Source organism: Microcebus murinus, chromosome 2 (assembly GCF_040939455.1).
Source record: "Microcebus murinus isolate Inina chromosome 2, M.murinus_Inina_mat1.0, whole genome shotgun sequence".
Taxonomy (NCBI): domain Eukaryota; kingdom Metazoa; phylum Chordata; class Mammalia; order Primates; family Cheirogaleidae; genus Microcebus; species Microcebus murinus.
The window spans coordinates 7,055,992-7,069,364 of record NC_134105.1 but is presented as its reverse complement, the minus strand read 5'-3'; the positions used below and the strand labels follow the sequence as shown (position 1 = coordinate 7,069,364).

The 13,373-nt window shown below is 57.1% G+C and overlaps 1 protein-coding gene across 2 annotated transcripts in view; it reads right to left on the bottom strand.

The window, feature by feature from the left end:
* TNFRSF1B (TNF receptor superfamily member 1B) overlaps positions 1-5,788 on the bottom strand; it is a 36,326-nt gene extending 30,538 nt beyond the window's left edge. For both annotated transcript variants that reach the window (XM_012785322.3, XM_075994110.1), the window contains exon 1: positions 5,618-5,788. In XM_012785322.3, the coding sequence (XP_012640776.3) occupies positions 5,618-5,707 (90 nt within the window). In that variant the 5' untranslated portion in view covers positions 5,708-5,788. The remainder of the gene's footprint in view (positions 1-5,617) is intronic.
* Between the last annotated feature and the right edge of the window lie 7,585 nt (positions 5,789-13,373).

The following is a 13,373-nucleotide window of genomic DNA, read 5'->3' as shown; positions in this document are numbered from 1 at the left end:
CCCCACGGTCGGGCTTGTGAACTTGAAACGGTGCTAACCAGGCACCACGGGGCGGAGAGGCGGGAACACAGGAACCCAGTTCTGCCCAAGGATCCGCATCCTGTCCTCACAAGCTGACGGAAGCCACGAATTCTCCATACCCCTGGGGCCCGAGTCAAGGAAATAACTTCGATCACAGCAAGTGGGATCAAGGTCAGCAAGAGGAGAAGCGGGGGAACCGTGATATTAACAGTGGAGGGCGCCAGGCTCTGCTTCCTGGAGACACTTTTAGATCCCCTCTCCCCAAATCTGTGGCCTTTGTCAAGTGCACACAAGGTGACATTTCCCTAATATTCTGGGAGAATGTTAGGGCCAGTGCTACTATTTTTTATAGATAGGAATTTGCTATTAGGCCCAGAGAGGGTAGGTAACTGGAGCAAGGTCACACAGTGAGCTGGTGACAGTGTGCTCAGATGGGAACTCCGATCTCCTAACTCTCAGGCCAGTGCTCCTTCCTTGGAGCCATGCTATCTTAGAAGTCACTTGGAGACAGGGAATGAACAGCATGACCTCAGGAGAGCCCCCACGGGACATGCCCTCCTTGGGGTCCCAAGTAAACAACCTTCATCATCGCAGAGGCTGGAAATGGAAGAGGTTTTAGAGACCACGTGGAACCTCCCTGGGCGCATCTTGCAAGCTGAAACCTTCTGCATCCTTCTATATGACACCAAATGTATCCCTGGCTCACCCCCAAATGACACACAGCACCTGTCACTCACTGAAAGGGGGCGAGGTGATTTCCTGACCCTGAAGCCTTTGCCCCAGTATGGAGGGCAGTACATAAGGCCCCTCAGTCGCACAGATGGTACGAGAGGGAGGCCCATAGGAGGGAAGTTGCTCTCAGGGATGTTGAGCAGTGAAGCCACCTGGACAGGAACTCTGGTCAACTGGCACCCAAGCTTTGGAGCCCTCTGGCTGAGCCTGGGAGTCTGACTCCATGGGGGTCCCCATCTCGGCCTGAGCACCACCCCATGACCCAGAGAGTCAGGTCAGGCCTGCAAGGCCACAGGTAGGACCAGAAAGCACTGTTAATCCTGACAACCAGCTGGTAGGGTAGGGTCTAGTCCCATTTTCGAGATGAGAACACAGAGGCTCCTGGGGATGGAAAGACTTGCCAAGGTCACATGGCCAGTACACAGCAGACGGAGGCCTGGGCCTTTCCCCGGAGTCATCAGGGCTGCCCTCCTGCGCCCGGCGGATGGTGTCCAGAACTGGGAGCCCCAGAACCTCCACTCTGTTCCTGTTCACCCCACGGCACCCCTCTCCCCAACCCCAACTTCCCTCTCTGCCTGCTTCCGGGCAAATCACATGTTACTGGGGCTTTGAGTCACTCACTGCCAGTGGTGGCCCCATCAGGAGCCAGGCTGGGGACAGGGGGAGTGTGAGCATTTTGGGGAGAGGATCTCCAGCCTCGGCAGACCCCACGAGGCAGGGAGACGGGCCCAGAGAGGGAGGCAAACCAGAGCCCAGCTCCGCCACCACTGACTTTTCAAACTCTCCTGGCTCCTCGCGTGCACAACGAGGTCATTATAAATGTCAGGTGAATATTTCTGGAACATTTTTGACTATCACAACTGAGGGGGATGCTGTTAAACACCCGACAACAAAGACTTACATGGCCCAAATGCCAGCGGTGCTGAGACCGAGAAACCCTCACCTAGGCTATGGGGCTGTAGCGGTGAGCGAGTCTCTGCCCTCACTGTGCTTACATTCTTGTGGGAAGACACAGCAACGATGAAGGAAATATAACTGGTCAAGAGTGTTATCTAGAAAAACAAAGCAGGTCGGAGAGTGAGAGTACCTGGCAGGGAGCTTTTATAGGCAGGATCCATTTGAGCAAAAGGAAGTGAGGGAGTGAGACAAGGGGATATCAGTGGGAAGAGCATTCAAGGCAAAGGGGAAAGCATGTGCAAAGGCCCTGCGGCAGGTGTGTGCATAGCATACTTGAGAACCAGAAAAGCAGCCAGTGTGGCATAAAAGTGAGTTGACGACTGTAACACACACACCGTGGCTAGCAGCAGTGCTCCTCCATCCCCTCATTCACATTCACCTTCCTGGCTGCTCCTCCAGGAAGCACGGGATGGTAAGGGATGGTAAAAATGTCACGCAGCCCTGGGAGGGACAGTGCTACAGGGAGCCGCTAGGCTAGGGCCCAGGACAATAGTTAGGAACACTATCCAACACGAGAATGCCAGGCAAGTTCTCAACCTTCCACCCCTACAGGGCCCCGTGGAGGTCAGCAGGCCAGTGCCGGGAACGCTCCCCAGGCCAGCAGATGAGAAAGCAGAGGCTCACTCACTGGGGCAGGTCACAAGGGCAGGTGTTCAGAAACAAAGAGCTGCCGGGTGCTAATAATGAGGAGGAGGAGGAACCCACAGTCCCGCCTCTCAAGGAACCTTCCATCCACTGAAGTGGATAAAACACAACTAGATTAAAATGCAGAATGCAATCTATCCTCAAAAGGGACAAAAGGTCCTGAGAGTTCTAAGAGATCAGATCCAATTCGAGAATGAGAAAGGGCTTTCCCTGGAGGAAGGCAGAGCCCAGGTGACCTACTGGCAGTGTGGCTCCTGGAGGGCAGGAGCCGGGTAGTGGTCATCTCGGGGTCCCCAGAGCTCTCGGTCTCAGCACCGCTGGCACTGGGCTGGGCCTGGGGCAGCTGTTCATGAACGTTTGGGGAATGAATGAATGAATGAATGAATGGCTCCGCAGCAGGGTGCCTGGCCACCTGCCCACTGCCCTCTGAAGAGGTGCCCAACCACAGGGCCACATCCTCAGTGAGCACACAGGTTCCCTGCTGGGATGACAAGCAAGGGACAAAGGGACAGAGATGTAGTGGAAGGAGGGAAGAGCCCGGGGACCGGCAAGCACCCAGATCACCCAACTCCTCTCCAATGCCCAGCCTGGGGGCCCCGATCTCTCCCCTAACCCCAGCTGGCCCCAGGCCCCTGGTGATGAGGAGACAAACAGCAGCCCCTCAGCCCCAAGACTTTCAGGGATCAGCAGGCCAGACCCAGCAGGCACAGACCCCTCACCTCCTCCCCAGACAGCCGGGGCCCTGCCCACCCCCATCAGAGAGCACCCGGCACTCACCTGCCCTGCCAGCTTTGCTGGCATCTGTCAAATGAATAAACGACTAAGTGACTGAATGATGCATTACACACCAACTGGGAAATAGGCTGCTACAGGGGCAAAAGCCCTGATGGCCAAGTGTGCATGTGGCCAGCGCAGGTCTCCCTAGGGCTCTTTCTACAATCAATCAAACTCCATCCAACATTCCTGAGGACCCAATGTGTTTGTGTGTGTTGGAGGGGGGGGACTGGCTCGGGGCAGGAGAGGCGATACACGCACAAGAGTGCAGAGCGACAAGGGCTCTGGAATTAGGCAGACCTGTATTCCAATCCCACCCCTCAGCCCAGCTCTGCAATCCTGGGACATGCCATCACCTCTCTGGACCTGAAGTTCCACATCTCTCAAAGGGAACAGAACTCCCGCCTTTTAGGAGTTGCTGCAGGAGAGGTTTCAGTGCAATTCTGTGGCAAAGCACCTAACACAGGGCCTGACACTTAGCAGGTGTTCAGGAAAAAGGAGCTATCGGGTGCTAATGATGATGAGGAGGAGGAACCCACAGTGCCGGCTCTCAAGGAACCTTCCATCCACTGAAGTAGATAAGACACAACTAGATTAAAAAGCAGAATGTAATCAGTCCTCAAAAGGAACGAAAGGTCCTGAGAGTTCCAAGAGATCAGATCCAACTTCAAGAATGAGGAAAGGCTTTCCTGGGGAGGAAGGCATTTGCAAAAGACCTTAAAGGACAGGGCTAAGGGGCATATCACGGAGAGGTGACACCATGGGCAAAGGCTCTTTGCACAATGATGCACAGCGACCACCATCATCATCGGCTTCACAGGGGTGAGGAGGGGGCGGGGGAGGGGGATGGAAAGCCCAGATGGCTCCCTCTGGCCTGGGACACCTGGGGGAGTCTCTGCCTTGGCCACCGGGAGCCACAGGAGGCTCCCCAGGCAGGCAGATGTGCTGCACACTGGGGAAGGGTCCCTGCCACGGAGGAGCAGTGGGAGGGGGGCCGGGCGGGGAGGCCAGCTAAGTGGCTGAGGCAGCAGTCCAGGGGCGAGGGAGTCTGAGCTGACGCAGGAGCTGGGCAGAAGGGGAAGGAAGTGGGGAGGAAACCCCTCACGCAGCTCCAGGACTTTAGCCTGCGTCCTGCACGGCTCGGCCTGCCCTGCACATCCTGCCAGTGGCTCTCAAAGCCCCAGGGTTCACCCAGGCAGTCCCAAGCTCTGTGGCAGGAAGACCCCCTCCAAGGCCAGGGTCTGTGGCAGCACCCCATAGCCAGGCTGGGACCACAGGTGTCCCCAGTCACACTCGGTCCTCAGAGCTGACCCAAAAGCCACCCAGGACTTTTACTGGGGCAGCCCCCTAGGACCCACTCCTGGAACCCACTGTGGGTGAGTCAGTTCTAGTGTGACAGCCCCCATCTCCCACCCTTGAGAATTAGATTCTTTGGCCTTGGATTCCTGAGTCACCCCATGTCACCACGAGAGCTATCGCCACCTCCCACCTTCCTGCCCGGTCAAGCTGTCCAGGCCGATCCGCACACCGTGTGTCCATCCGGGTAGCTCACGAGGAGGACTCCCCAGCCATGGGGGGGGCCAAGGAGGAAGATGCCCCCTTTGGAGGAAGTCCTCTCCCCATGCCCTTCCACGAAATCAAGTTCTCAGAGCCTCACTTTCCCTCTCTGTAAAATGCGGTTACCAGACGGTGGAGACGGTCAAAAACAGGCAAAGGACCCACAGAGACTGGACCTGGCTACTGCGGGCAGGTGACGTCAGTATCGAGTAACAGCTTAGGGTCTCCGCTCTCCCCACTTTCCTGGCCCCTTAGACAACTGTCTACCTTACTTGATACCAGCCCAGAAGACTTCCGTCACCTCTCCTGTCCCCAAAGCCCACAGAGAATGCCAATGGCCCCTGGACACATGGGCGGGGGCCGGGGAAGGAGCCCAGCGAGGGGAAGTGCGGTGCAAATGTGCCCTTATTAGGCCGAGCCACACACCTGGCCCTGTGCTTCAGACTCAGCCCCAGTATTTCTAAGAAAGAGGAAAACCATAGCCCAGAGGAGAGGAAACCTTCTGAAGAGAAAGGAAATCTCTGAAGAGGGTGCCCGTGGGCAGGGGGGCAGCGCCCCAGTACAGCCCCCTCCTACCGCGTGGGAGGGAAGGACTGTCGCGGCAGTCGCAGGGGTGAAGGAGGAGGGTCCAGGGTGCGCGCCCAGGGCCCGCTGATCAGCCCCAAACCCCCTGGTCTGCGCTCCGGCTAGCGGCAAAGCCAGGGTGCTTCCCGGGGACGTGGGTCTACGGGGCCAGACTTCTGCCCCGGGCGCAAGTGTGCCGGGCCCGGGGTCGCCAGCGGGTCCCCCGAGGCACGTGGCGCGTGTCTGATGGGGATGAGGGGGCAGCGACTCGGGGCCCCTGGTCCATGACGGCTTCCCCGGGGCTGCGCGCCGGCCGGGGTGGGCGCGTGGGGCGGCTGTCCCCTGGGGGGCCACGCGAGTCACCTACCTGGGCGGGCACGGCGTGCCCCGCGGCCCAGAGCTGCAGTCCGACGGCCAGCGCGGCCCAGAGGGTGGCGAGCGCCATGAGCGCGGGCATGGTCTGGCGGTCGCTGGTCCCGCGCCGCGCTAGCTCGCACCCTCTCTCCCGGCTCCGCGAGCCTCGACTGAAAGCGAAAGCCCGAGCGGCCCCAGGCTGCAGGGCTGGCGGCGGGGCGGGGCGGGGCGGGGCGGGGCGGGGCGAGGGCGGGGCCGGCCGCCCCCCCTCCATCGTGGACACGCCTCCCTCACGCCCCCGGCCTCCTCCACGCCCCCTCCCCAGCCGGCTGCTGGACACCGGGACTCGTGCCAGCCGTGCTGGCCCGACACCTCCAGCATCTCTCCCAGCACTTGGGTGACTCCTTCTACCTCCCCCTGTCGCCCCCTCCCACCATTCCCAGTGGGGGTGGGGGTGCAGGAGACCCGCCCTGGGGACAGGCTCCCACTAGCTTTGTGGCTGCCCCCCACCCCCGCTGTACCTCTCTACCTACCCCTCCCAGCTCCAACAGGCTTCCCACTCCCCTGGGAGAGCGACACTCTTTTGAAAACCTTCCCCAAAGCTGACACCCACTCTCGGGGGAAACAAGGGGCTCTAGATCATTCACTCATTGAGACTCTAGAGACAGACCACCTGGGTCTGAATCTCTGCACTGACCTCAGAGGGCCATTCCGATGATTCAAAGATTTATAATATGCACAGCCTGAGCAAGAGCGAGACCCAGGCTTTACAAAATATAAAAAAAATTAGCTGGGCATGGTGGCGCATGCCTGTAGTCCCAGCTACGTGGGAGGCTGAGGCAGGAGAATCACTTTAGCCCAAGAGCTTGAGGTTGCTGTGAGCTATGATGACACCACTGCACTCTGGCCCAGGTGACAGAGTGAGACCCTGTCTCAAAAAATAATTTATAATATACATTATATACTTCATATCATATTAATATATATGCTTAAGTATATATATATAGCTTAAGCACTGTATAAGTACTAGCTGTTACTACTACTATTCATTTGTTCCTTTATCCTTAAACATCCTTATAGGGGAGTCTTTGCCCCCAGCACACAGGGCATTTCAGAGAGCTGGGGTGGGCAGGGAGGCATGAGGCTCTTCTGTTCCCGGTTCCCTCACTGCAGGCTGCCTAAAGAGGTACAGAGGCCCCTGCTCTGGGCCACCAACCCCATGATGGAGACCACAAGGACGGTGCTACTAGGTGCTGAGTGAGAAACTGGGAAGTGACTCTCAGGGGATGGAAAATCCCGCCTCCTGACCAGGAGACTGGGAAATCACCTGGTTCCCACACGATTCTGTGCCGTGCGCCATGCTCAGGGCGTGGCCAACACCACTTACTACCTTACTTCTGCAGAGAGAGTCAGCTTCCAGAACAAGCATGAAGATTTCCTCTGGCCCATATAAGCCTCACCTGGGAGCAGTTTTGAGGCCTCCCAGATCCATAGGAGAGAGCCAAAGGCCAGGAGCGGATGTCACCGGGTGAAAGCAGGGGACAAGAGTTCTCCCTGGATGTCCCCCACACACCTCAAACCCAGTGGGGTCCAAGTGACTCATGCTCTCCAGCAGGCTCCCTGCCAGCTTCCGCACTCCAGTGAATGGCTCCATCACCCCCCCCCCCAAACACGAGCCTCCTCCTGGGAGTAGTTCCTGTTCTGGGGACAAATTAGAGCTTCAGTCTCCTGCGCAATGTGGAGCTTCTCCCCTTCTTGGGGACGAGCCAGGCTTGTGGGGGCAGGCACCTTCTGTCTTAACTCTGCCAAGTGCAGTTCTTGACCCCTCAAGGGTCAATCCCAGGGGTGAGGATTTTAGAAGAAAAGTGTACGATGTATCATGGCAGCCAAAGGTGTCACCCTCCTGGCATTGGGGCCTTTGGGAGGCAGTTTCTGGCTCATTCTCTCTGGGGGCACTTTTGCAGGTTCCTTGGAGACCTTCTTGCTGATTCCTCTGCCCACAGCTCCCCAGCACCAGGAAAGCCTGAACCTCGTGCCAGCACAGGTGACACCCTCTCTGGCTCCTACGTGAATGGTGGTCTCCCACACTTCTGCTGAGGCCACCTCCCCCACCAGGAAGCACTTTGGGGTAGCAATGGCTCAAGGCTGGCTCTCCCCTGGGATTCACCGTTGCCCTGCCCTTTGCTCTGCACCTGTAGCAGCCTGGCTCATGCCTACCTAGTAGCAGGTGTCTTTATCAAGCACCTACTGTGTGCCAGCCTTGGGGTGCTGGGGACTCAGCACTGGACAAAACAGACAAGAACCTCCCATCAGCGTTATGGTTCCTAAACTCAGCTTGGCTCAAGGTAAGGGGGCGTGCTCGCTCCTCCCCAACAAAGGGCAGCAGGGGACACTCAGTAGGACTCCTTCCCCCAAATCCTTTCTCTTTGGGGACTGGGGGGAATGGCAAATTCTAGCTGAACCAGTTTGTCTCTTGGCGTGACCAGCACAGGTGGCCCAGGACTTTCTCTTCAGGATGGGGGCTTGATCTTGACACCCACCACATTGTACCTGCCACTGGGGAATTTTGGTAGAACTCAGAGACAGCAGGGGCAGCCCTTTTAACACCTGCCACAGCCTGGATCACCTGGTCCCTCTTCTCTTGCCCTGCAGCCCCACCCCGGCTCTATCTCTCACCTGAGATGCTCCAGTGGCCTCCCGACGGGGCCCTGGCCATCAGGGGCTGTCCCTCTCATCTGCTCTCCACGCTGTGGTCAGGGCCAGCCCTCAAAAGCATAATGCTCCAGATTGATTGCTCATCTATTTTTTTTTAAGCATCATACACTCATGCCGCTCCCCTAGTGCAGCAGGAGGGGATTTGGCAGTGTCTGGAGACATTTTGGGTGGTCACAATGGCAGGCGGCAGGCATAGGTGCCACTGGGACCTAATGGGTAAGGCCAAGGAGTCTGCTGAACAAGGCACAGGATGCTCCACGATGGGGAATTATCCAGCCCTAAGTGTCGATAATGCCAAGGTTGAGACATTGGACCTAGCCCGTGGCCTCCCGCAGCCTTCAGAACTGAGTTCAGCCTTCGAGTCCGGGCCTGGACTGCCCGCCGGGCAGATCTGCACCATGACCCCAACTCCGCGCTCTAACCCCTGGGCACCCAGCGTAAGTCTGAGTTCTCACCTCCATGCCTTTGTCCACGCGGCTTGCTCTGCCTGGATGTCTTTCCCTCTTTGTTTGCTTGGTGAGCCTCTCCTGGTCCTTCCAGTGTCAGCCCCACTCTGCCTCCTCTGTGAAACTGACCGCGCCCCAGCACCCCCGGGGGACTGGACAGTGAGCATAACGCTCACCTCGGTGTTGTTACTCGTTGCTTCCCCATCCCCTCCTCTCTTAGTAATTGTGATACTGGCGGTTGTGGCGAGTCTGCTCTGGGCCAGATGGTTTACAGACTCCCTGTCGCACGGGGGCTGGCTTTACGGCAGGGTTATGCACACAGCTTGTGAGGCATACAATGGAGACAAACCCAGTTTGGCTGCCTCCATAGCCAGAGCCCTTCTCAGCTGGGCTTCCCCTCACACCACTGGGCTGTGTGGTCCTCCAGGGCAGATGAACTTGGTCACGGTCCCTTCTGTTTAGGAGATGCACAAGGAGGGCTCAGGAAAGTTGAAGTGGACTGAATACAGGACTAGTGTGTGCAGGAGGCAACTAAAGGCTGAAGACCTAAGTGAGTGAATGAATGAATGAGTATGTGGATGTCAGGGTCCAGGCTCAGGAGCCCAGTCCAGCCCAGTCACTCCCCAGCCCTGCCCACCGCACCCAGACCCCCAAGCCAGGCGTCTCTCGGACTCCCAGCCCCACAGCTCAGAAAAAGCCTCATTTGCTCCGGGTAGCATGCAGATTTCCAGCAGAGACAGGACTATGGCCCTCTCATCCCCAGCTCAGGGGCTGTATGCACAGTACCCAAAGCTGTGGCCTGAGGTTCCCTGGAGCCTTTCCTCACGTCCCAGCCCAGTCCACAGCCCTCAGGGAGACCCCGGCCCCCTCAGGCCCCAGAAAGCCGGTGGCTGCACTTTTGCAAGCAGGTGTGGAAGGCTCGGCCGCAGCAACATGTGCAAGAGCAGCCAGCCTGTCCACCAGTAGTGATTGAACACCTACTATGTGCCCACCGTTCCAGTGGACCTTTTGGAGGATTGGCTCTTCAGCTTCGACCCACGTAAGAATCATCTAGAAGGCTCATTAAACATGCATATTCCTGGGTCCCATTCCCACATCTGCTGAGGGCCCGATGAGCTGCCTTTTGAATGAACCCCCAGGCGACCGAGGGCCCCCTGTTGAGAGATGGCACAGAGGGTATATGGTGGCCGAGGGCCGTCTGGAAGGCTGTGCCGGGAGGAGCAGTCTCCACTACAGAGCGGTCTCCGTGCAATACTCTTGTCTGAGTGAGTTCCCCCAACCAGCCACAAAGCCAGCTCCTTCTCACCTGGCCTCCGGGGCCCCCAGTGGGATCCTGTCTTGCAGGGCGGCTTGGCCGGCAGGACCCCCGCCCCTTCCCCACCGAGGCTGGTGCACAGCCAGGGCAAGCAACCGTTTCTTGCCCCAGTTAGCTCAGCGTCCTGCATGTGCGGGCCAGGCCCTCGATGACTCATGCTCTAAAATCTCAAACAGGAAGCAGTTTTTCGTGTTGGCCACAGCCATGCAACTGCCTCCTTCATCTGTCCCTCCGTCCTGCCCTCCCACCTGCCCCAGGGCCACGTCTTGGGCCTCGATGGCCATATCAAGTTGGGGGCTGGGGCTCTGGACCCCAAAATGCTCACCAGCTTCCATTCCTGTCTCCTTACAAAGAAGGGGAGGACCTGGGGGTGCAGTTCTCCCTTCCCCGCCATCCTCAAAAAGGAGCCCAGACCTCCTCCTCCCCCCTCACTCCACAAAACCTCCCTGTTCTGGGTTGTCACTTCCCAGGACCGAACCCCCAAATCAGTCCCAAACCTTCTGGAGAGGACCCTGGGTTTCTAAACCAAGCAAGTGGGACCTGCTAAGACTTGGGAATCCCCATTCTAGCTGCCTCCCTGTGTGACCTTGGGCCAGCGTCTACCCCTCTCTGGGCTTCAGCATCGTCACCTGTAACATGAGAGGGCTAGACTGGATCAGGGGAGGCAGGCCAGTTTCAGCCTAAATGCCAGCTCTGCCTGGTGGTGGCTGCCTAGGTCTCTGTGTTGAGAAGGATTCTGAGGCTGAGCGTGGGCCCTGCAAGAAAGGATGCACGCACCAGTAGCCGGGCGTGCCCTGGTGGAAGGTGGTCAGCCACAGCATGATCGCCGGCCTTGCCATCTCTGGACTAGGACCAAGTGCCCCTGCTGTCCTGAAGTTTAGGATTTTGTGGCTTCCGTGAGATGTGGGGAGGAGGGAGGCAGCAGGGCTGGGCTGGATTCCAAACCCTTGCCTTTGACGGGACAAGGGGGTCACACCCTTCCTGCAGGAACGACTGCCCAGACAGAGGGGTTCACAGTTAGCCCTTGTCCCGTGCAGGCCTTCACCTGATGGGAAATTCTCCTTCTCATCCTACTGCAAACCGTGCTGCTATGTTTTACACCCAACAAGAATGCTTTTAACTGCACTATCTTTGTTTGGATTTTTCTTCCTTTTTTTTGTTCTTGAAATTAAAAGCAAAAATTAAAGCATCATATAAGGAAGACATATTCCCACTACCTACAACTGACCGGGGCTGTCCCGTCACTCCTCACTGACCTCTGACCTACCAGCTGTGCCTGGAACCTGGGAAGCACACTCCTGCCCTGCGGTTCCCGTGCTTGGATCACCCTCCCTCCGGATACCTGCATGGCTCACTGCTGCACTTCAGCCCCATCTCCTGGGAGAGGCTTCCCTGACCCCTCACTCCCACTCCCGTAGCTGCTTGACTTCTCATAGCAGCTGTCACGGTTTCCCTGCTGGTCTGTTTATGGTCTCTTTCTCCCACGACGCAGGGACCTTGTCTGTTTCGCTCTCTGCAGGGTCCCCAGCACCCAGAAAGCAGCACGGAAAAAAAAAAAAAGATAGTAGATCCTCAGTAAACATTTTTTGAATTGTTTTTTGCTTCAAACCCTTTTATTTTATAATTAAAAGGGAAGTCCTTGACTCCCAGTCCCCGTTGTGGTCCCCTGGCTTCTGCTCCAGAGACAACTGTGAGTCTGGTTTGAATGTCTCCCTCCCTCCAGTCCATTTTCTGCCTCCACGCACAAACGAACGATGTGGAGTGGTTACCTGCGCACATCCACGCCTACACAAACAGCGGGATGCCCTCTGCCCTTGCTCCTGGCACCTTCCTGGCAAGTTCAGATCCGCTCACTCTCCCCGCCTGCACGTGCTGCAGCGCCCAGGGCCTGGAGGGGCCCCTGGGGGGTTGCACTCGGGCGCCCTTCCATTCCCCCTGCACTGCCGCCAAGCATGCACCTGTCTCCCTGGGCACTGGCTGAGAGTTTCTCTAGATCGCAAACCTAGAAAGTAGAACTGCCAGGCGGGGGGTGGGTTTGCACATTTTCATTTTCACTAGGTCCTGCCAAATTCCTCTCCCAAGGGGCTGTACCCGGTTACACTTCCCGGGCAGCAGGCCAGCGGCTGGGCGTGTGGGACTCCCTCTGCCCCTGTCTGCCTCTGCCGGGGCGTTTGATCTTCCTGTGGGTCTCCTTTTACAGCACTTTATGTTTTCAAAGGGCTTTCAATTCTCCCACCGCCTTTCTAGGATTCTCATCTCTCTGCACCCAATTCCTAACCCTGAAGCCCTTCGACCCCGCTCCCCTCCCCCTTTCCCTCATCCTCACTCTCCCTGCAACTGCCACCCAGCACCCCCATTCTCCATCCTCACCCCACCCCCACCCCCGCCCCACCAGCCCTTCCCATCTCACTGGACTCTGGATCATAACTTTCTAGACCACGAGAGCAATCCCGGCTGCCTTCCCGCTGTGTATACTGTGCACTCTGGCCTCAGTTTCCCTGCCTCCCCTGGGCCACTCCAAGTTCTCCATCTCCTTACAAAACGGGGCCACCCTGGGCAGGAACAGGACTCCCCTTGGCGAGCCCCTCCTCCCCCACCCACCTCCCCTTTTTCGTAACTATAATAATTCCTGGGTATTTCATTATTTTGTGGCTGGTCTGAGTGGAATTATTTTTTTTCTTTTTTGCACAACTTCTGTCTCATTCTCATGTTCTGGACCGCAGGTGCTGAGGGGTGAGTGAATCACACTGCTCAGATCTTGCTGTCCCAGGGCTCCCCTCTCCATTTATTTCTCCCCAGTCCCTGCTCCCCCCCCCTTCCCCCAGCAATCCCTGTGTCCTCGTGAAACATGGCACTTCAATCTCTCTGGAGTAGGACCTCGGGATCCCAAGTGTTTGTGCACCTACTTCACTGACACCGCCAGAAGTTTCTCCAGGACACACTAGTTGTGCCCCGACTAGAGGGTCCCCATCACACTCTCCCCCAAACTCACCACTAGCCAATGTTCTGATTTTGGCCAATTTGGTGAGTGGGAAGTGGAACCTACTGTTATTTCATTTGCATTTCTCTGAATATTCGTGGGTTTGAGCACCTCTTTCATTGCCTGTTAGTCATTCGGGTTTCCCCTTCTGCGAACTGCCTGTTCACATCCTTTGACCATATTTCTATTATTTCCTGTCTTTTTCTTGTAGCTTTGCAATAATTCCTTGCATAGTCTAGATATTAAGCCCTTGTCATTTTGAGATGTCACAAATACTTCCTCCACTCTACCACCCTGTTTGGTATCCTTGTTT